General features: G+C 41.3%; 3 protein-coding genes across 4 annotated transcripts in view; 1 reads left to right on the forward strand and 2 right to left on the reverse strand.

Moving 5' to 3' along the window:
• Positions 1-4,491, reverse strand: part of fkbp10b (FKBP prolyl isomerase 10b) — a 12,789-nt gene extending 8,298 nt beyond the window's left edge. Inside the window, exons 1-3 of the mRNA XM_021565279.2 lie at positions 4,117-4,491; positions 3,398-3,543; positions 2,739-2,928 (exon numbers count right to left, since the gene is read on the reverse strand). Coding sequence (XP_021420954.1) covers positions 2,739-2,928; positions 3,398-3,543; positions 4,117-4,307 — 527 coding nt within the window. The 5' untranslated portion in view covers positions 4,308-4,491. The remainder of the gene's footprint in view (positions 1-2,738; positions 2,929-3,397; positions 3,544-4,116) is intronic.
• Positions 4,492-5,308: 817 nt separating this feature from the next.
• Positions 5,309-20,959, forward strand: LOC110491666 (cartilage-associated protein). Of its 2 annotated transcripts, none has more exons than XM_036946553.1 (7): positions 5,309-5,895; positions 15,575-15,724; positions 17,511-17,688; positions 18,367-18,495; positions 18,635-18,780; positions 19,616-19,713; positions 19,939-20,074. In XM_036946553.1, exons 1-6 carry the CDS (start codon positions 5,356-5,358, stop codon positions 19,700-19,702), a joined length of 1,230 nt encoding a protein of 409 aa, XP_036802448.1. In that variant the 5' UTR covers positions 5,309-5,355; the 3' UTR covers positions 19,703-19,713; positions 19,939-20,074. The 2 variants fall into 2 exon arrangements, with proteins under 2 accessions (XP_036802448.1, XP_036802447.1); XM_036946552.1 differs by having other exon boundaries at positions 5,313-5,895; positions 19,616-19,693; positions 19,939-20,959.
• The window catches only part of adam11 (ADAM metallopeptidase domain 11), a 54,492-nt gene continuing 50,559 nt past the window's right edge, over positions 20,116-24,048 (reverse strand). Inside the window, exon 26 of the mRNA XM_036946550.1 lies at positions 20,116-23,863. Within this exon, the coding sequence (XP_036802445.1) occupies positions 23,848-23,863 (16 nt within the window). The 3' untranslated portion in view covers positions 20,116-23,847. The remainder of the gene's footprint in view (positions 23,864-24,048) is intronic.

A 24,048-nucleotide genomic window follows, 5' to 3' on the forward strand; every position in this document is an offset into this window, starting at 1 on the left:
TTGATGCAAAAAATTGTCCAGTATTGCAATGCTTCACTGGATCGAACTGTACATTGCACACACACACTGCTGCCATCTAGTGGCCAAAATCTAAATGGCGCCTAAACACAATTTAATATTATGGACTTTCACTTGCATTTCAAAGATGATGAAATAAATAAATTACAATGCATGTTTTTTTGTTTGTATTATCTTTTACCAGATCCACCTACTCCACATTTTCAAAGTGGAAGACAAATGTAAAATGTAAAAAATTTATAAAAGTTAAATATCGTAATTGGATAAGTCTCCACCCCCCAGAGTTAATACTTGGTGAAGGCACATTTGGCAACCATTATTTGGAATAGGGATGTACCAACTTTGCACAACTCTTAGGGGGAACATACAGTTAAAGTCAGAAGTTTACATACACCTTAGCCAAATACATTTAAACTCAATTTTTCACAATCCCTGACAATTAATCCTAGTAAATAAATTCCCTATCTTAGGTCAGTTAGGATCACCACTTTATTTTAAGAATTTGCAATGTCAGAAAAATAGTTGAGAGAATGATTTCTTTCAGCTTTTATTTCTTTCATCACATTCCCAGTGGGTCAGAAGTTTACATACACTCAATTAATATTTGGTAGCATTGCCTTTAAATTGTTTAGCCTGGGTCAAACAATCCGGGTAGCCTTCCACAAGCTTCCCACAATGTTTTGGGAGAATTTTGGCCCATACCTCCTGACAGTCAGGTTTGTAGGCCTCCTTGCTCGCACACGCCTTTTCAGTTCTTCCACAAATTTTCTATAGGGTTGAGGTCAGAGCTTTGTGATGGCCACTCCAATACCTTGCCTTTGTAGTCTTTAAGCCATTTTGCCACAACTTTGGAAGTATGATTGGGGTCATTGTCCATTTGGAAGACCCATTTGCGACCAAGCTTTAACTTCCTGACTGATGTCTTGAGATGTTGCTTCAATATATCCTACCTCATGAGGCCATCTATTTTGTGAAGTGCACCAGTCTCTCCTGCAGCAAAGCACCCCCACAACATGATGCTGCCACCACCGTGCTTCATGGTTGGAATGGTGTTCTTCGGCTTGCAAGCTTCCCCCTTTTTCCTCCAAACATAACAATGGTCATTATGGCCAAACAGTTCTATTTTTGTTTCATCAGACTAGAGGACATTTCTCTAAAATGTATGATCTTTGTCCCCATGTACAGTTGCAAACTGTTGTCTGGCTTTTTTATGGCGGTTTTGGAGCAGTGGCTTCTTCCTCGCTGAGCGGCCTTTCATGTTATGTCGATATAGGACTTGTTTTACTGTGGATATAGATACTTTTGTACCGGATTCCTCCAGCATCTTCACAAGGTCCTTTGCTGTTGTTCTGGGATTGATTTACACTTTTCACACCAAGGTACGTTCATCTCTAGGAGACAGAACACGTCTCCTTCCTGAGCGGTATGACGGCTGCGTGTTCCCATGATGTTTATACTGCATACTATTGTTTGTACAGATGAACGTGGTACCTTCAGGCATTTGAAAATTGCTCCCCAAGAATGAACCAGACTTGTGGAGGTCTACAATTTTTTTCTGAGTTCTTGGCTGATTTCTTTAGATTTTCCCATGATGTCAAGCAAAGAGGCACTAAGTTTGAAGGTAGGCCTTGAAATACATCTACAGGTACACCTCCAATTGACTCAAATGATGTCAATTAGCCTATCAGAAGCTTCTAAAGCCATGACATCATTTTCTGGAATTTTTCAAGCTGTTTAACGTCAGTCAACTTAGTGTATGTAAACTTCTGATCCACTGGAAATGTGATACAGTGAAATAATCTGTCTGAAAACAATTGTTGGAAAAATTACTTGCGTCATGCACAAAGTAGATGTCCTAACTGACTTGCACAAACTATAGTTTGTTAACAAGAAATTTGTGGAGTAGTTGAAAAACAAGTTAATGACTCCAACCTATGTGTATGTAAACTTCCGACTTCAACTGTGTATCAATTGTTTCTGTCAAAATTGCTCAAGCTCATTAAATTTGGTTGGGAATCATTGGAGAGTGATATTCAAACCTTGTCTCTGATTTTCAAGCAAATTTAAGTCAGGACTGAGACTAGAACACTCAACACCTCTTGGAGCAACATACTTGAATGATGTAGAGATAATTGTATGTGTGGGGTACAGAGATGAGGTAGTCGTTCAAAAATCATGTTAAACACTATTATTGCACACAGTGAGTCCATCCAACTTACTATGTGACGTGTTCAGTAAATGTTCACTCCGGAACTTATTTAGGCTTGCCATAAAAAAGTGGTTAAATACTTATTGACTCAACACATTTCACATTTCATACTTTTATTACTTTTAAAAATAAAAAAAATGTAACATTTTGGGGTATTGTGTGTAGGCCAGTGTCAAATAAATCTACATGTAATCCATTTTAAATTCAGGCTGTAACAAAATGTGGAAAAAGTCAAGGGGTGTGAAAACCTTCTGAAGGCACTTCTGTCGGTCTACGTAAAACATCCTATGTCAACTTGTGGTTGTTGACATGTGTTATGTATGGCTTATGGATGAGTTATGAAGTCCTTATGTCTGTACCCTTTAAATAAGATGTCACCCTGATTTCACAATGCATTTATTCATAAAATAAATACAATGGGTCAAAATTCAGCCCACACTACCACTGGGTCCCTTAGCATCTGTCCACCCAGACCCTCATGCTTTCACTCCCTGTCCAGGAGTGGACTCACCTGGAGTCGAAGGGCGTCCCATCCAGAAGGGTACCATTGAAATGGTATCGCACAAAGTCTGTGCGCTTCACAGAGCGTTTGCAGTCCCGGGGACTGCTGACGGTTTCAGTCACAACCAGGTCAGCCTTGTTCCACATGTCCAACAGCATCAAGTCAAACACCAGTGTGCTGTCGGGAGGGACCACATCACCTGACAGTGGATAAGTAGTAAAAGTACGATAATACATTCAAATAGACAATTGGATTAAAAAAAGTCTAAATGTTTATATGCCTTTTAGATGCATAAATATGTTTTGAATGTCTATTGACTTTTTATTTTTTTTGATAATGCCTCAATATGAGGGTGCTGTAATTGTCTACCAGTGAATTTAATATTGTAACATTACTCGTCCTTGTTATAACCATTTGTAAGGCTTTATAATGTTAAATCAAGTTATTTATTTTCCTATATGGCGATACAATGGCTAATAACGCAAGTTCATTATAAAACATTAGGCACCAAGGCATTAGAAGCAGTTCATAAACACTTATGACAAGTATATACCAATTTTGTCAAATTGAAATCACCAAATTCCACTGTGGTGGCCATTTTAGCTCTCTTTCTGTTGAATTAAGGCCATTACAGGGTAAAGTAAAAGATATAACTCGGTGTAGAGTACCTGCTCCAAGGCTGCCATAGGCAAGGTGTGGGGGCACGGTGACTTTTCTCTTCTCGTTGACGCACATGCCCAGGATCCCTTTGTCGATGCCAGCGATGAGCCGGCCCTGGCCTGTCTGTCCTACCGACGCAGCTCCCCTCTCATAGCTGAGCAGGCCAGGACATGAAAGGATGACAGCGTTAGACAGCAAATAGTAGGCCTATGCAGAAAGAATAGGGCAGTAGGCTATTTCTTGGCATTCATTTGTAATGAAGTTGATGCATTAAAATAATTGCTATTCCTTTTGCGAATGAGTACCTTAGTTCATTCAACTGCGTTTAGTTTGTAACCATTTCAAAAGATGGCCGTGATTGCGTTCCATTCTGCAAAGCCTGTAGCCTACCTATGCTATACGAAAGGCAAGCTGCAGTCAAATAATTTCCATGTTTTGCATATAATTTATTTAGCTTTATTGCATATATAATATGTACGATACACAATAGCCGGACACATAATAACATAATTGTCTTTATTTTAGGATAGATGGCTACAAAGTAATGCACGCATTTTTGGAACCAGTACTGTACAATATACTAGACTACAGATGATTATAATAACCCACTGTGTGCCACACAATTTCTGCAAAAGAAAGGCTACATCAACAAAACTTAACGGACATCAACACATTATTATTCAGAGTTTAAAAATCTTGACAAAGATGATTACTATTTGTATCTTACCTCGAATCAAATGTTTTTCCATCTTGGAATGTCACATTGTAGTGATAACGAACATAATCCCCACTTTTTACTTCTCTGGGACAAAGTATTGGTATCGAATATCTGTCCACGACTACATCTCCAATCGTGGGATTGCATCCAATGTACGTACACGCCTTCAGCAGTAAAAGTAAAAGACTGCTTGCAAACATTATAAATAAGAACGAATCCTGATTTTAACTCGATAGAAAAGTATTCAACTAGTTTTACATGTAATTTATAGGCCTGCGTCAGTCTTGAAACACACTCATTCACTCGTTTCTACACTACACTAAACCCTGTATACGGAGTTGCACAGGATTTTTCCTAAAGAAGGGGGGGGGGGCTTCTCTCCCTCTTGGCAAGGAATGTTGTAAACGTGGACAGTCTCCAGTTTGCAGTGGGATTGCTCAGACTCAGCGCGTAGATGAGCAGCGGCCGTTCTATGACTGGCTTCACTGTCAGTGGTCCTATAGGTCTCTCCTATGCAAACAATCAATGCCAAACGCATGTGCAATGAGCATTGTCAGAGCATGTGGCTCGAAGCATAAAGACATTTTGAAAGTTATTGGCTAGGGAGAGGCTGTAACGACACTCTTGACCAGTAAAACAAATGACCAAAATCTAATGTTTAACCAATTCTGAAATGATATCTAGTTTTTCAGGTCAGGAGTGTTCATATAGACTTTTCCTATAGGGTATAGGGATATGCTACCATTTTTTATTTAACCTTTATTTAATAAGGCAACTAACCATTGCAGTGATTCATTGAGGGGGAATAGCCAGGTCCTGAACCAGCTATTCTACAGTCAAGGGAAGTGCACTACCTCCGAAAGCCATTCAGACCTCTTGGTAGAGGCAATGGTATGCTTAAAGATAGATTGAGTTTAATTACTTTGATAAATATCCTAAACAGATGGATTAAATAGGATGTATACCTATCTACTGTCACGCAACAAGCTGATCTCAGGCAAAATGATCTCCATTGGCCCAGTAGCCTGAAGAGACCCTCGTTCACATTCAGCTACTGGAATTGTAAACTAGGCTAAATATATTTTTACGCACGTGGAATGCGTTTTAAATGAACAACTAAACGTGTTCCGATATGACTGCTGGAGGTTATGACAGCTAGAAATCCGAGACCACGGGCTACAACTGTCCAACTCGTGAATTCCCCAAGACCCCTAAACGGTTTGCCAGCCCACCTCTCCCTGAAAGTAAATGGAAAAACACAATCCCGTTTTATTGGCCAGAGACAAATGCGCAACTTGGATGAATGCATTTATCATGGTCGCCAATCTCCAACGCGTAAAAGGAATTATTTTCTCAATCTCTTTGTGTTTTATTGCCACTGTAGTGGTCGCGCAGTATGACAACTACAACTTTAGACATTTCCCACAAGAGGAGCTCATGCCAATCGAGTCTGCGTATGCACAAGGCTTGGACAATTATGCCTCAGAAAATTGGTCGGACTGTATCAAATTCATTGAATTAAGTTTACGCCTGCATCGACTTCTGAAAGACAGCGTGACATACTGCATACGAAACTGTAATGCCAGTCATGTACAGCTACAGGAGCCTGTCATGGCAAGCAGCACCGGGGATATGCAGATCTTCTGGCGCATTTTGATGCGGGCATCATGCCTGAAAAAGTGCAGGATGCACTTCCCTGCCCTGTCGCTCCCTTACCCTAGAAAAGAGGTTATGGATGATTTCGATAATAGGTTGCCCTACCGTTACATGTACTTTGCTTATGTCCAGGTAAGTCACATTTTGGGCTCAGAAATATATATTTATGCTATTTTCACAACCAGAATTATGAGCGCAGTAGCTGGCGGTGGCGCAAAAGGCCTGAGTTTTGATGAATAAACAAATTGTGTGTTGAGGCTTAACCCCTCATTGGCCAATCATAATCAACTCCTACTAGTCCATTATAACCTAAATATGTGTTTGCCTCAAGTTGTGTATATGGTATTTTATGCATTGCATTGTCATCAACTCCTACTAGTCCATTATAACCTAATGTGTTAAATAGTTTACAGAAACAACAAAAATGGGAAATGTCCACTCACCATTACTACTTCCAAATATAGAGTATATCGTTATAACAGTATATCGCTGTATACATCAATGATGTCGCTCATGCTGCTGGTTATTCTCTGATCCACCTCTACGCAGACTTCACCATTCTGTATACTTCTGGCCCTTCTTTGGACACTGTGTGTTAACAAACCTCCAGACGAGCTTCCATGCCATACAACACTCATTCCGTGGTCTCCAACTGCTCTTAAATGCAAGTAAAACTAAATGCATGCTCTTCAACCGATCGCTGCCCACATCCGCCCACCCGTCTAGCATCACTACTCTAGACGGTTCTGACTTAGAGTATGTGGACAACTACAAATACCTAGGTGTCTGGTTAGACTGTAAACTCTCTTTCCAGACTCACATTTTTTATTTCACCTTTATTTAACCAGGTAGGCCAGTTGAGGACAAGTTCTCATTTACAACTGCGACCAGTCCAAAATAAAGCAAAGCAGTGCGACAAAAACAGAGTTATACATGGGATAAACAAACGCACATTAAGCACCTCCAATTCAAAATTAAATCTAGAATCCTCTTCCTATTTCGCAACAAAGCATCCTTCACCCATGCTGCCAAACATACCCTCGTAAAACTGACTATCCTACCGATCCTTGACTTCGGCGATGTCATTTACAAAATAGCCTCCAACACTCTACTCAGCAAATTGGATGTAGTCTATCACAGTGCCATCCGTTTTGTCACCAAAGCCCCATATACTACCCACCACTGCGACCGGTATGCTCTCGTTGGCTGGACCCCACTACATATTCGTAGCCAAAGCCAATGGCTCCAGGTCATCTATAAGTCTTTGCTAGGTAAAGCCCCGCCTTATCTCAGCCTACTGGTCACCATAGCAGCACAAACGTGCTCCAGCAGGTATATTTCACTGGTCATCCCCAAAGCCAACTCCTCGTTTGGCCGCCTTTCCTTCCAGTTCTCTGCTGCCAATGACTGGAACGAATTGCAAAACTCACTGAAGCTGGAGTCTTATCTCTACTTGCACATTCATCTTCTGCACATATACAGTGCCTTGCGAAAGTATTCGGCCCCCTTGAACTTTGCGACCTTTTGCCACATTTCAGGCTTCAAACATAAAGATATAAAACTGTATTTTTTTGTGAAGAATCAACAACAAGTGGGACACAATCATGAAGTGGAACGACATTTATTGGATATTTCAAACTTTTTTAACAAATCAAAAACTGAACAATTGGGCGTGCAAAATTATTCAGCCCCCTTAAGTTAATACTTTGTAGCGCCACCTTTTGCTGCGATTACAGCTGTAAGTCGCTTGGGGTATGTCTCTATCAGTTTTGCACATCGAGAGACTGACATTTTTCCCATTCCTCCTTGCAAAACAGCTCGAGCTCAGTGAGGTTGGATGGAGAGCATTTGTGAACAGCAGTTTTCAGTTCTTTCCACAGATTCTCGATTGGATTCAGGTCTGGACTTTGACTTGGCCATTCTAACACCTGGATATGTTTATTTTTTAACCATTCCATTGTAGATTTTGCTTTATGTTTTGGATCATTGTCTTGTTGGAAGACAAATCTCCGTCCCAGTCTCAGGTCTTTTGCAGACTCCATCAGGTTTTCTTCCAGAATGGTCCTGTATTTGGCTCCATCCATCTTCCCATCAATTTTAACCATCTTCCCTGTCCCTGCTGAAGAAAAGCAGCCCCAAACCATGATGCTGCCACCACCATGTTTGACAGTGGGGATGGTGTGTTCAGCTGTGTTGCTATTAAGCCAAACATAACGTTTTGCATTGTTGCCAAAAAGTTCAATTTTGGTTTCATCTGACCAGAGCACCTTCTTCCACATGTTTGGTGTGTCTCCCAGGTGGCTTGTGGCAAAATTTAAACAACACTTTTTATGGATATCTTTAAGAAATGGCTTTCTTCTTGCCGCTCTTCCATAAAGGCCAGATTTGTGCAATATACGACTGATTGTTGTCCTATGGACAGAGTCTCCCACCTCAGCTGTAGATCTCTGCAGTTCATCCAGAGTGATCATGGGCCTCTTGGCTGCATCTCTGATCAGTCTTCTCCTTGTATGAGCTGAAAGTTTAGAGGGACGGCCAGGTCTTGGTAGATTTGCAGTGGTCTGATACTCCTTCCATTTCAATATTATCGTTTGCACAGTGCTCCTTGGGATGTTTAAAGCTTGGGAAATCTTTTTGTATCCAAATCCGGCTTTAAACTTCTTCACAACAGTATCTCGGACCTGCCTGGTGTGTTCCTTGTTCTTCATGATGCTCTCTGAGCTTTTAACGGACCTCTGAGACTATCACAGTGCAGGTGCATTTATACGGAGACTTGATTACACACAGGTGGATTGTATTTATCATCATTAGTCATTTAGGTCAACATTGGATCCTTCAGAGTTCCTCACTGAACTTCTGGAGAGAGTTTGCTGCACTGAAAGTAAAGGGGCTGAATAATTTTGCACGCCCAATTTTTCAGTTTTTGATTTGTTAAAAAAGTTTGAAATATCCAATAAATGTCGTTCCACTTCATGATTGTGTCCCACTTGTTGTTGATTCTTCACAAAAAAAATACAGTTTTATATCTTTATGTTTGAAGCCTGAAATGTGGATAAAGGTCGCAAAGTTCAAAGGGGCCGAATACTTTCGCAAGGCACTGTATCACTCCAGTGTTTAATTGCAATTATTTCGCCACTAAGGCCTATTTATTGCCTTACCTCCCTAATCTTACTACGTTTGCACACACTGTATATAGATGTTCCTATTGTGTTATTGACTGTACGTTTGTTTATCCCATGTGTAACTCAGAGTTGTTTGTGTCGCACTGCTTTGCTTTATCTTGGCCAGGTCGCAGTTGTAAATGAGAACTTCTTCTCAACTGGCCTACCTGGTAACATAAAGGTGAAATAAAAAATAACCTACTATCGGTGTTGATAAGGTCAGTAGTGACTTTGCCACATGAAAAGGTAAACAAACAAACAGGCAAATATAGGCTACAAGTGGATTCAGCACCCCAGAAAGCCAGCTGAATTCCCGCGATTTGACAGTTAGGTCCAATAGAGGAAAGTGGAAGGTCATTTTTTTTTTTACAAAATCAATGCCATAACCAATTGCATTACTGCTGAGACCAGTTTTTGGTCGGTCTTAAATATCCTCTCTTGGCTCACTGAAATTGGCATATTGGCGCACGTTTATAAGGACACACCAAAAATAATTCCACCCCTTCCACCTCAGCGCAAGCGAGCTAATGCTAGGAAGGTAAAATTACAAACCTGGCGCAAGGGGTGGAAAATGCCAATGCGCCAGTTTTTACATGACGAAAGTCAAACTAACATGTGTTTCACACTTGCACCTGCTTACCGCAAGCATAAAATAAAAAACAGGTTCTACCTGTTGTGTTAACCACGATTAATCTGCAGGACAGATGCAGTGCATTCGGAAAGTATTCAGACCCCTTCCCTTTATTCACATTTTGTACATTACAGCCTTGTTATAACATTGATTAAAATAACATCTACACACAATACCCCATAATGACAAAGCGAAAACAGGTTTTTAGAAATGTTTGCAAATGTATAAAAACATTTAAATAATACCTTATTTACATAAGTATTCAGATCCTTTGCTATGAGCCTCGAAATTGAGCTAATGTGCATCCTGTTTCCATTGATCATCATTGAGAAGTTTTGACAACTTGATTGCATTCCACCTGTGGTAAATTCAATTGATTGGACATGATTTGGAAAGGCGCACACCTGTCTTTATAAGGTCCCACAATTGATAGTATATGTCAGAGCAAATAACCAAGCAATGAGGTCGAAGGAATTGTCCTTAGCTCTGAGACAGGATTGTGTCAAGGCACAGATCTGGAGAAGCGTACCAAAACATTTCTGCAGCATTGAAGGTCCCCAAGAACACAGTGGCCTCCGTAATTTTTAAATGGAAGAAGTTTGGAACCACCAAGACTCTCCCTAGAGCTCGCTGCCCAACCAACCTGAGCAATCGGGAGAGAAAGGCCTTGGTCAGGGAGGTGACCAAGAACCCGATGATCAGTCTGACTGAGCTCCAGAGTTCCTCTGTGGAGATGGGAGAACAACCATCTGTGCAGCACTCCACCAATCAGGCCTTTATGGTAGAGTGGCCAGACGGAAGCTACTGATCAGTAAAAGGCACATGAAAGCCCGCTTGGAGTTTGCCAAAAGGCACCCAAAGGACTTTCAGACCATGAGAAACAAGATTCTCTGGTCTGATGAAACCAAGATTGAACTCTTTGGCCTGAATGCCAAGCGTCACATCTGGAGGAAACCAGGCACCGCTCATCACCTGGCCAATTCCATCCCTACAGTGAAGTATGGTGGTGACAGCATCATGCTGTGGGGATGTTTTTCAGCGGCAGGGACTGAAAGACTAGTCAGGATCGAGGGAAAGATGAACAGAGCAAAGTACAGCGAGATCATTGATGAAAACCTACTCCAGAGCCCCCAGGGCCTCAGACTGGGGCGAAGGTTCCTTCCAACACGACAATGACTCTAAGCACACAGACAAGTCAACACAGGAGTGGCTTCGGGACAAGTCTTTGAGTGGCCCAGCCAGAACCCGGACTTGAACCCCATCAAACTTCTCTGGAGATATCTGAAAATAGTTGTGCAGCGACACTTCAACCTGATAAGAGTTTTAGAAGATCTGCAGAGAAGAATGGAAGAAACTTCCCAAACACAGATGTGCCAAGGTTGTAATATTATCTGATCCGTTTGCCCTCAAAATGTGATATTTCAGAAATAAACCATCCTTGCTGCCATATCAATAGTCTCAAGCAGTGGTTGCCAACAAGTCCTTTGAGGTATTCCTAGTCAATCACCAAACATTTCTGTAGAAAGGCCAACGACAAAGGCATAAAGGCTTGTTGCTCCTTTTTTTTGTGTTGTGTAGTTGCTGGGAGGTGCACTTGAGTCAGAAGCCCTGCGCAGGCAATGCGTTTCCATTTTGTATTTTCAGACAAATTAAATGGTTCAAACTCCACCTATCCCCACTGAATGAGTAGCCAAGTGTATCAATAGCCCTGTGTTTTTGAATTATTATTAGCAGCTTGTCATGTCTATTTTATATCGAGGTATTTCACTTTCTCTGGACATAGGAACAACATGACTTTGTGCCTGAGTCGGATGCAGTGCGACTCGAGTTTCCCCCTCTCTGGTCAGTCTCACCTGAGAGGAAAGAGAGTGCAGGGACCGTGAGAGGCGGACCCTCTGATGCCCTCTCCCTGCCGCCTCTGAGACTAATGACGTGTTCAAAACAACTGGTAACTTGGAAATCTCCGACTTCAGTGCGTTCAAGACAACTGGGAACTCTTGAGGGGAAAAAAACAAAATCCGACTGGGAAAAATCGTTTCGAACTGTCATCCAACTCAGAAACTTTACTGCACAAACCTCATTCCTCCAGAACTGTTTTTGTTCTTAAAGACCCAGGCTCAAGTGTACCTTAATTGATGGATGTTTTACAAACATTTGGAACATATTCAGGGTGTGTGCTTAATGTACACAAGACCAAAGCCCTAGTATATAATTATACCCCACAGGAAGAGCTGAAGAGTAGGTATAACTTCACCTGGACCTCTTCATCCATTAAATATCTTGGAGTAAATTTACTAAAAGATACATCCAAACTTTATTGCATGAATTACGATCACATTAACAAGAAAATACACTGCTCAACAAAAATAAAGGGAACACTAAAATAACACATCCTAGATCTGAATGAATGAAATATTCTTATTAAATACTTTTTTCTTTACATAGTTGAATGTGCTGACAACAAAATCACACAAAAATTATCAATGGAAACCAAATTTATCAACCCATGGAGGTCTGGATTTGGAGTCACACTCAAAATTAAAGTGGAAAACCACACTACAGGCTGATCCAACTTTGATGTAATGTCCTTAAAACAAGTCAAAATGAGGCTCAGTAGAGTGTGTGGCCTACACGTGCCTGTATGACCTCCCTACAATGCCTGGGCATGCTCCTGATGAGGTGGCGGATGGTCTCCTGAGGGATCTCCTCCCAGACCTGGACTAAAGCATCCGTCAACTCCTGGACAGTCTGTGGTGCAACGTGGCGTTGGTGGATGGAGCGAGACATGATGTCCCAGATGTGCTCAATTGGATTCAGGTCTGGGGAACGGGCGGGCCAGTTGAGGTCTAGCATGAGGTCTAGCATTGTCTTGCATTAGGAGGAACCCAGGGCCAAACGCACCCGCATATGGTCTCACAAGGGGTCTGAGGATCTCATCTCGGTACCTAATGGCATTGTCTTGCATTAGGAGGAACCCAGGGCCAAACACACCCGCATATGGTCTCACAAGGGGTCTGAGGATCTCATCTCGGTACCTAATGGCATTGTCTTGCATTAGGAGGAACCCAGGGCCAAACACACCCGCATATGGTCTCACAAGGGGTCTGAGGATCTCATCTCGGTACCTAATGACAGTCAGGCTACCTCTGGCGAGCACATGGAGGGCTGTGTGGCCCCCCAAAGAAATGCCACCCCACACCATGACTGACCCACCGCCAAACCGGTCATGCTGGAGGATGTTGCAGGCAGCAGAACGTTCTCCACGGCGTCTCCAGACTGTCACGTCTGTCACATGTGCTCAGTGCGAACCTGCTTTCATCTGTGAAGAGCACAGGGCGCCAGTGGCGAATTTGCCAATCTTGGTGTTCTCTAGCAAATGCCAAACGTCCTGCACGGTGTTGGGCTGTAAGCACAACCCCCACATGCACATTTGTGGCCTGCTGGAGGTCATTTTGCAGGGCTCTGGCAGTGCTCCTCCTGCTCCTCCTTGCACAAAGGCGGAGGTAGCGGTCCTGCTGCTGGGTTGTTGCCCTCCTACGGCCTCCTCCACGTCTCCTGGTGTACTGGCCTGTCTCCTGGTAGCGCCTCCATGCTCTGGACACTACGCTGACAGACACAGCAAACCTTCTTGCCACAGCTCGCATTGATGTGCCATCCTGGATGAGCTGCACTACCTGAGCCACTTGTGTGGGTTGTAGACTCCGTCTCATGCTACCACTAGAGTGAAAGCACCGCCAGCATTCAAAAGTGACCAAAACATCAGCCAGGAAGCATAGGAACTGAGATTTGGTCTGTGGTCAACACCTGCAGAACCACTCCTTTAATGAGGGTGTCTTGCTAATTGCCTATAATTTCCACCTATTGTCTATTCCATTTGCACATCAGCATGTGAAATTTATTGTCAATCAGTGTTGCTTCCTAAGTGGACAGTTTGATTTCACAGAAGTGTGATTGACTTGGAGTTACATTGTGTTGTTTAAGTGTTCCCTTTATTTTTTTGAGCAGTGTATATGATGACCTAGATAGGTGGCATTCACTTCCCTTAGATTTTAATAGTAGAATTGAAACAATCAAAATGAACATCCTGCCGGGGTTACTGTATTTGTTCCAATCACTGCCCATAGAAATCCTGCCTAAACAGTTTAGGGAATGGGATAAACGGATATCAAGGTTTATCTGGAACAGTAAGAGACCAAGAATTAGATATGCAACATTACAATTACCAAAAAGCTGTGGGGGTATGGCCTTACTAAACCTAAAATATTATTTTTGTGTCAGCCCAATTGAGACATCTGGTGTGTTGGTGCAATTCAGAATACGAATCCAAATGGAAAGACATTGAGACTACTTTCACAGAGATACCCATACAGTCAGTTTTGGGAAATAAGGACATGGTAATAGAAATATACAATAGACAAAATCAGTGGATTCATTTCTCTCTGAAGACATGGTTTAGGGTAGTTAAGCAAAATAATTTAGACAGAGATCAAACTGCTGAGTTGGCCTGCATACAGCAACACAGGACAGCAGATTTAAACAATGGACGCAGAAAGGTATCACATCATTCAGTACAATTATAAGGAATGGGGACCTAGATAACTTCCAGGACCTAAGTAAAAAACATGTCTTGGATAAACAAGATTTTTACAGATACGTACAAGTTCGACAGTATTTCTTAAGGGAGATAAAAATGATTGACCCTCGAGCACCTCAACAATTAATCCAAGTATTCACTAACGCATACAAACTGGGGGGTAACAAAAAACCTATTTCAAATCTCTACTTGGGTATTCAATCCTCAAAGAAACATTCTACAAACCATATTAAAAAGAAATGGGAGGAGGAACTTAACATTGAAATAACTGATGAAACATGGTTGAACATCTTAGAGACTCAACAAAGCTCCACCAACTCAAGGTCATGGAGAGAATTCCTGATGTAAGAATGTTATACGTTTCATCATAACACCTAAACTGAAATGAAAACAGTCTGGCTCCCTACACCTTGTTGGAGAGAATGCTGTCTATTGAGGGTGGGTCACTCTCATATCTTTTGGACTTGCCCCGCAATCGACACTTACTGGGGCGAAATAAGATCTAATATTGGAAAAATAATGGGATTTGACATAGAACAAACATTCATTTCTTTGTACTTGGGTGAAATACCTGATAACTTAAACAATAGAGAAAAGTACCTCTTGAAGGTCCTACTGGCAGCCAGTAAAAAGGCTGTCACTAGGAAATGGCTACAAAAAGACCCTCCCACAGTGACACAATGGATAGACATTGTAGAAGAAATACACCACATGGAGCGTATGACCTTTGCTTTAAGAACTCAAGAGGTGAGAGGTCAAGAATACTGGGGGAAATGGGTTTCGTACTTGGAAAAAGGTCTAATTCAAAGATCAATGTATGTCAATGTAACTAATATGATGAAGGTAACTGACAGATCTTTTGTTGTTCTTTTCATTTTACTTTATTTGTACTTTCTTTGTGTTCCTCAATAAAAACAAACTATTATATATGTTTTTTAATAACTGTTTTTATTAGGCTAATGTCCATTTTTTAAGTCGTGTTAAAAAAAAAGAGCGGTAGATCTCAGCATGCTTTTTGACTTGCGAAAGTGATCTTGACTCAGAAAAGGTTGGTGACCACTGGTCTAAAGCAAAAGTACTAGACAGCTCAAAGTAGCCCAAAGTCCTGCCACACACCACATCAGTTCCAATGATGGAAAAGACACAAAGAGAGGAAACCGCTTTGAACAACTGAGATTCCACCTGTCTACATACAGTATCTGTCCCACTGCAGTTAGAATACTTATCAAATTGTATTTTCCTCCCTTTCTTGAAGTCATCATTGATCTGACATGACTGGATTGATGCTAGCAAGCGTTCTAATCTACAGCATTGCTATCACCAATTGTCTTAATGTTAGATCAGAGATATGGATGAAGGAAGGACCCATTTTCTGAGTATTCCAACAGGGCCTTCACCACTTGGCCTGTGTTATGTTTCTCCCAGACGGATGACCTCCAGAAGGCGTTGGCGTCAGCCCACACCTATCTACAGAGAAACCCAGAGGACCCGGTCATGACACGGCACATGAACCAATACAAAAGAGAGTTTGACTTGGAGGGCGCGCTCATTGACCACGAGGAACGCCCCTATGAGGTGAGCATAAAGGAGAGGTGGGAAAAGGTACTACAAAATCCACTACAATCTGACCCCAACCTAATATCAATCCACAATACCTTGTCACTATGTTCACTAATATTCACAATACCCCGTCACTACAGATTCACTAATATTCACAATACCCCGTCACTACAGATTCACTAATATTCACAATACCCCGTCACTACAGGTTCACTAATATTCACAATACCCCGTCACTACAGGTTCACTAATATTCACAATACCCCGTCACTACAGGTTCACTAATATTCACAATACCCCGTCACTACAGGTTCACAATACCCCGTCACTACAGGTTCACAATACCCCGTCACTACAGGTTCACAATACCCCGTCACTACAGGTCCACTAATATTCACAATACCCCGTCACTACAGGTTCACTAATATTAACAATACCCCGTCACTACAGGTTTACTAATATTCACAATACCCCGTCACTACAGGTTCACTAATATTAACAATACTCCGTCACTACAGGTTTACTAATATTCACAATACCCCGTCACTACAGGTTCACTAATATTCACAATACCCCGTCACTACAGGTTCATTAATATTCACAATACCCCGTCACTACAGGTTCACTAATATTCACAATACCCCGTCACTACAGGTTCACTAATATTCACAATACCCCGTCACTAAAGGTTCACAATACCCCGTCACTACAGATTCACTAATATTCACAATACCCCGTCACTACAGGTTCACTAATATTCACAATACCCCGTCACTACAGATTCACTAATATTCACAATACCCCGTCACTACAGGTTCACAATACCCAGTCACTACAGGTTCACTAATATTCACAATACCCCGTCACTACAGGTTCACTAATATTCACAATACCCCGTCACTACAGGTTCACTAATATTCACAATACCCCGTCACTACAGGTTCATTAATATTCACAATACCCCGTCACTACAGGTTCACTAATATTCACAATACCCCGTCACTACAGGTTCACTAATATTCACAATACCCCGTCACTACAGGTTCACTAATATTCACAATACCCCGTCACTACAGATTCACTAATATTCACAATACCCCGTCACTACAGGTTCACAATACCCCGTCACTACAGATTCACTAATATTCACAATACCCCGTCACTACAGGTTCACAATACCCCGTCACTACAGGTTCACTAATATTAACAATACTCCGTCACTACAGGTTCACTAATATTCACAATACCCCGTCACTACAGGTTCATTAATATTCACAATACCCCGTCACTACAGGTTCACTAATATTCACAATACCCCGTCACTACAGGTTCACTAATATTCACAGTACCCTGTCACTACAGGTTCACTAATATTCACAATACCCCGTCACTACAGGTTCACTAATATTCACAATACCCCGTCACTAAAGGTTCACAATACCCCGTCACTACAGATTCACTAATATTCACAATACCCCGTCACTACAGGTTCACAATACCCAGTCACTACAGGTTCACTAATATTCACAATACCCCGTCACTACAGGTTCACTAATATTCACAGTACCCTGTCACTACAGGTTCACTAATATTCACAATACCCTGTCACTACAGGTTCACTAATATTCACAATACCCCGTCACTACAGATTCACTAATATTCACATTACTCTGTCACTCAGGGTGGGGGGTTGGGATCAATTCCATGTAATTGCAAATTTCAGTGTTCTTCCAGAATTAACTAAAATGAAATGAAACTGACACCCAACCCCTGACATCCACACGACCTTGTCACCCCCAAGGTTAGCTTCCTGAAAGCGGTCACCCTGTTCAACTCTGAGGACTTCAGCAGCAGTATCAGTCACATGGAGCAGGCCCTCAGCCAGTACCTCCAGCAGTACAGCCTGTGTCAGGCCATGTGCCACGGGGCCTGCGACGCTGACCTCCCCCAAACTAAAGACCTGTACCCCACACTGGCAGGTAGGCTACTGCTGCCTCACTAAGACCCAAAAACACTGAAGGCAGACCCGGGTAAAACCAGGGTTCCTTACAAGAATGTGCAATATACATGTTTGATTTAAAATTTAAAAAAATAAATAGTGAGAAGCTGAGTGTTTTCCAAAACAAAGTCTGGGCCAAACAAAGTTGCAATCTTAGAATCTGGAAATGGAAGAAAAGCTCTATTAAAAAAAGGGGGCAATTTGCGATTGGTACATGGATTTTTGGATTTTTAAATTAATGATATATGCCTATTGATTCTTGAAGAGTATAACTTCTAAATGCCTCATGAGGTTATTGTCGTAACCCACCAGAATCCAACATATTAGCCTGTAACGTTCCATTGTTTGGATACAATGTAATTGAAAACAAAACACGGTATAGCTTCAAAACGTGGCTAGACGTATCATTTTGATATCATGGATGGTCAGTCCTTGCATCCATAGCTCGGTCTATAAATGTGAGAGTGGTTTTAAGTTAAGGTGCCAGAGATGGTGGTCTCTCAGGGAGGTCAAGGTCAAAGGTTGCTTATATTTGGCAGTCAGGGCTGGCTATACAGACCCAGATTATATAAACACATGAGTAGCCTCAATTCTGGTTGAATTAGTTATGTTATGACTTTGAATGACTAAACTCATTTTTTGCCACCTTCTTTCACAGATGCCTATGTTGACGCACTGAGATGCGAGGTGAAGTGTGAGGAAAACCTAATGCCAAATGTTGGCGGCTACTTTGTGGAGAAATTCATCGCCACTATGTATCACTACCTGCAATTTGCTTATTATAAGTGTAAGTACCAACCATAGTCATATAATGTAGATATTATCCACCATCTTACTTTGATTAACAATGATGTCAAGCCTATGTATCGGGACTAAACAAAAGAGTCCAAATTAAAGGACAAGTTATTCTTCTCTTCTCAATACAGTAAATGATGCCCGCAGTGCAGCCCCCTGTGCGTCCAGCTACGTGCTCTTTGACCCCGAGGACAAGGTCATGAGGCAGAATATGTTATACTACCAGTCTTACAGAGAGCAGTGGGGCCTGGATGACCACAGCTTCACACCCAGAGTGGTGAGAGAATGGCTCTATTCATCTTTTCAACTTTCCTCACATCCTCTCACCTCTTTCTTTAAACCCATTGGAAAAGGAAGTCACAAAGGACCTACTATGGCTGAAAAAAAGGCGAGGAGATAGATTGCGAGGAATCACTGTAAAGACCAATTGAAATAGACAGCCAATGCATCCTTCCTGTTAGCCTTCATTGGAGGTATTTACAGATCTGTATATATTTGGATAAATGAAAGCAAGGTTTTCTTCTATTAAACTGCTTTCACTATTCCAGCCTTCTCAACTATGGGATTTTGCGCTTGTTTTCTTACAACCTGTAGTGCTCCTCCTAGGCTTCCCCAAAACCAAACGTGGGAGTAAATGAGTGCACACTTTGGGGAGAAACGGAATTGGACTAGTAACTTCAGAGACAGGAAGGAAATACATAGGCAGCTAGGGATTGATTTGGAATTAGGCCTTCCGCTGCTCAGTCTCCGACCTAGCACGGCCCTGTAATAGGAATCCTAGACTTGGACAATCCCTTGCTCTGTTCAAAATCACCATGGTGATCTAGGAATGCAAATGCTCAGCGCAGGCTTCCACTCTGTACATAAGCACAGAAACACAGTTTGCCTCGACTCAGGCATTATGGGAAAAAGACCAAATCACAAGGATGTGAAATAATTCAGTCTGTAGATACTTCCATTTTCTGTTGTGTTATACTTAACTTTTTTTAGGGCAGTGATTCATTGAAAAATGCAAGGAATTGAGTCTGACAAGCTTTATGAAAAGGTAAAGCTCGACTTGCAGATCGTGTCCAAAGTGAACGTGAAAGAATAATTTGGCTCCGTTTCAACAGGAAGCATTGAGGTACTACAACCATACCACCTTGCTGAAACAGATGCTGGCATTTGCAGAGAACTACTTGCAGTCTGAGGTAGGATAATGCAGTTTAAGGTAATTAAAGGGGAACTTCAATGAGAAGTCGTCATTTCATATGGTGCCTGTAACGCTATAACATAAGATTATCCATTCTTGAAATGTCTTACAATGAGTCGTTAGGGTTGTAGGCACAACACAGCGTTTTGAATTTCCCTTTAAAAAGGTTGTCTATAATCCTTACGATTGATGACACAGACCTTGACTCACAGTATCGGTTGTGTGTGGACCTTGTTTTTACAGGACTTTTTGGGTCCAGAAGAAGCTGCCATGGAGGACTCCTCTGATGTTGAGTTTGAAGGGATTGGAGACTATCAGGAATCAATCCTGGCTAGATGGTCACAACCCAAAGCTAAAGGGGACGTTGGTGATTCCTAAGAGTTTGTTCTTGACTAATGATGAATAAAAACAGAAAGACAATGCGTTTTCACACTTCAATTTTTATTTCTCTTCATTCTCTTCCCCAATTTCTCATCGTTAAAATGTTATCACCTGTTCCTATTAGGTCTTAAAAAACATATGAAGTCAATAATCGATATCTGTTCCAGAATTGTAATTCAAATATACAGTTGCAGGGAGGTCAAAATAAATAAATAAAACTAGAGAATTTGCACACATCACACATGGAAAAAAGGATAAGTCGAACTCAAGTCCTAAACAGTACACCAAAAGTAAATAACCTCAAAGCGACGCTATTCTATAGAAATGCAATACGTATCCTGGAATCACTAGGCCGGGAAGCAATGCACAGTTAATTATACACAAAATGTACACATTTTCACTGTTGTGGTTCCAAGTCTGCTATTTAAAGATATTGCAGGTTATCTAAGTACACTGGTATTTGATAGGTCAGTCCAATACAAATGGTTTTATGAATACCTCTGCATATATTGTACAAATACACATGGATTATGTTTATATGTACAGCCAATGCTATTCCACCAATGCTATTCCACTCATACAAAGGCTGTTAAGTGCTCCACTCAGGAGGGTTGGTAAGTCTGCCAAGACTGTGTGGGGGTCAAATGAAAAACTAGAAATTAGACTAAAGAGATCAAACATTTGGATGACAGAGGGCCATTTGGCTATTATCTCTTGATTAAGGTCTACCACATCGCCTGTATTAATCTGTCTCCACATTTCTGGTCAACCCGAAACAACCTTTTTGTCAACCCCAAAGCAGTCTTTTGGTCAACTCCTAAACGGTCTATTAAATTCAAGAATTTCCGATAACACAGTGCTCAGTGTATTAATGGTCCCAAAACAACAAACGAATCACCATATTTGATCACTTACAAAATATAGTTTCGACAAAGCTCCACTAAATCTTCATAGCTAGTCTATCAAACAGCATAACGGACAGTAGCCTGAGAAAAAGGGTAATTGTGTGTCAGTGTAAAGGTGGAACGGAAATAAAAATCATTCCTCATTTATTTTCTATATCCCTATCCTGTTTACACATTACACACTTTTAGGGATATACGGTTACCAAGCAACACTATTGTGAACAAGTGCCCTGAATAAGAACAGGGCAAAATATGTGAACTGGTAAGCCTATTTGTTGACGTCCGTCGTCATTATATCACAATTTCCCAATTACCATTGGCTCGACCACATACTGTATCATTTTAACTGTAAAGCCGGACTTAACCTGGAAGGCTTGGTGTGACTAGTAGGAATCTTACATAGGGGATAACTTTAATATCAACCGGCATTCTCTTATTTCTACAAAAAAAAAAGAAGAGCATATCGAGTATCCTGTTGAACTGAGAAAAGGTTCACTGGCCTCCAAGGCAGATCTTAAGGAGGCCGTGTCAGGATGAACAAGGCACACGAAAGGCCAGCAGCAAATGAGGCCAGAACCAGACATGTCAACAGTTACTCTTTCAGGCAGGAGGATCGATATTAAAAGATGTTGTCTGTTCCTAACCCGCTAGGTGTTTTCATCGACAGTGGCATTGTAAATTGTCCCCGGTTCAACTTTTAAAAAGGCTATTTTGTCATCTTACCCATGGAATGTAAAATACCTACATTAAAAACAAACGACACGGTAGCCTATTTAACAACCGCGAATTTGAACAGCCAGCCTACATTAAACATATAAAATAACAAAAAGGCAAGAGGAAGATCCCGAGAACAGGCTCAGGCTTAAATTTTCATTCAGGGAACTCCCCGAATTCAGTCACTGGCAACTATACAATAACATACGACAGAGACGCCTCCACAAAAACACCAACAGGCCACGGTATGAAAAAAATGTTAAAAGGTCATACACATTGTTTTATACACCGGAAGTATTTACATTCAAGTCTAAAAGCGAACAATTGTTTGCGATATCCTATGAGTCGAACAACAAGAGTAAATGGACTGTGATGGTAAGCTTCCTGAAATGTCCATTCTTGACTAACATTTTTGAATACACATAGAGATACAGATTAAATAAGAGTTCAAGTATACTTGATGCTACTTTAGGCTGGCAGTGTAACTTTAAACATGACCAGAACCTGTAATGGAGAGGTAGGTCTGTGTTTGGTGACACGCAGAATACACTCGGAACCTAAAACAATAGTCATTAGTTACTGAGAGGAAGGAGCGAGACAGCGGCACACACAAGCTACCACTGTTTTTCTTACTCAAGCTCATCTGTCTTTGAAAGTAGTCAAGGGATTCTAGGTGAAGGCAAATTTCACTAAAATTGGGTGTACTGTCCCTTTAATCAAAGGGCCGCTTGATTTGACTTTGTAAGTACTTAATTGAATGACAGTATGTCAATGTAAATACAAATACCATTGTAATGAAGCTCAAATATATAAACTTCTTGCGTATACGGAATCTCCCATTGATGCAAGATACTGAAAAAGAGGAACGATTTGAGTCCACTCACAAACATGTGCTTTCATTTGAGCAGCTACGACTATGTCCCAGCTGTCGAAAACATCTGAGCGCCTAGAATATACATGATGTACTAAAAGCACCCATATTCAGCATACATGTATGTATTCACACTCAATCTCTATATGGATTACATATTATACAAGTACAATACACATTTGACGTCTGGATGTGTATGTGCAATAGACTATTTCATCTAGCTAGCCGTCTCCGTGCAAAACGTACACTTGATATCGAGACAGAGATTGCGACAAGCATTCGCCCACTCGCAAGGTTGAGCTACACATTCATACGTTTATGCATATTATGTTCGATTGGATAACTGATTAACGCTAGATTACTGTTTGATACTGGAGAGCAACATACTAGAAGAATATAAATGATGGTTATGTTGGTATGTTAATAGAAATGCCTAGCTAAGCAGAGTACGCAATTAACCCAACCATGCCGTCATGTCACCATCACTAACCAAAGAGCTACGATAACTGTCTTTGGAGACGAGACGTATTGTATGATCTACAAAGCGGACAAAACTGTCAACATTTCTGTTCAGGTTGTAATGACATAATTTCAACCCGTTTTGCCCGCTGGGTCCCATATGTTGTTATTATTATTATTTGACCATACATCCTACATGGTTGTCGTAGGCTGTATGGTATTTGTCAGCTTGTTGAACGACCCCACGAGTAAATTGCAACTAGAGATAGAAGCTTACGAGCAGCCCTACATAGGATATCAGATTCATTCTTCCTCCCTCGTCGCAGGAAATATTTTTTTAAAGCGCCATAGTCCAGTAGAAAAGTCTAAATGGCAGGAAAGACTAAGTCAAAATTGATATAACTTCAGTACAAGCACTTGTATGGAGAGTATACATGTCCTGGACTGCTTGGTCTAACATCCTCATAGAAAAAGAAAACTATGGGGAGTCAATGGGGACAAACATACATTTCGGATATGACACACACAACATGGTGATAAAACACAAATGTATCTATTTCTATGTGACACAATGTGGGGCCCTTATCGGTCAAGGTTTCGGGGAATGTATTTCAGGTTAAACCTTTACCGAAGGCAAAAAAGTGAGACGTCTGTGGCTGGAAGATTGACAGGAAATACAGAAAATGGAAAAGGAAAGGAACCGTGACAGGGAGAATTGTGAGAGTTGTAGTTGAAGAGAACGGAAGACACCTTTGGATTTCTCTCCTCAAAGTGGACAGGACACAGGGCAAGGAAGACAGGACAGCAAATGGACAGATGTTTTCATCCCCCTCCAGATCTAGAAAGAAAAAAAGAGGAGGGGAAGAGAAAGCGAGGGAGAAGGAAAGGAAAAGAGTTTGAGAAGTTAAAAGCAACGGAATACACCACAGTGTAAGAAGGCCTATACGCTGTGTCAAAGAGAGGGCCCACTGCTCATAGGCGATCCATCGGCTTAATGCTTGTAATTATTTGTGTGATGTACTA

This window comes from Oncorhynchus mykiss, chromosome 16 (genome assembly GCF_013265735.2).
Source record: "Oncorhynchus mykiss isolate Arlee chromosome 16, USDA_OmykA_1.1, whole genome shotgun sequence".
In the NCBI taxonomy this organism is placed as follows: Eukaryota; Metazoa; Chordata; class Actinopteri; order Salmoniformes; family Salmonidae; genus Oncorhynchus; species Oncorhynchus mykiss.

Excerpts from the sequence above, each read along its gene's own strand:
- LOC110491666 (XM_036946552.1), top strand. The coding sequence starts at position 5,356 with ATGGAAAAACACAATCCCGTTTTATTGGCCAGAGACAAATGCGCAACT. Across the intron at positions 17,689-18,366 it reads CCTGTACCCCACACTGGCAG|ATGCCTATGTTGACGCACTG; the intron begins GTAGGCTACTGC and ends CTTCTTTCACAG. Across the intron at positions 19,694-19,938 it reads AGAACTACTTGCAGTCTGAG|GACTTTTTGGGTCCAGAAGA; the intron begins GTAGGATAATGC and ends TTGTTTTTACAG.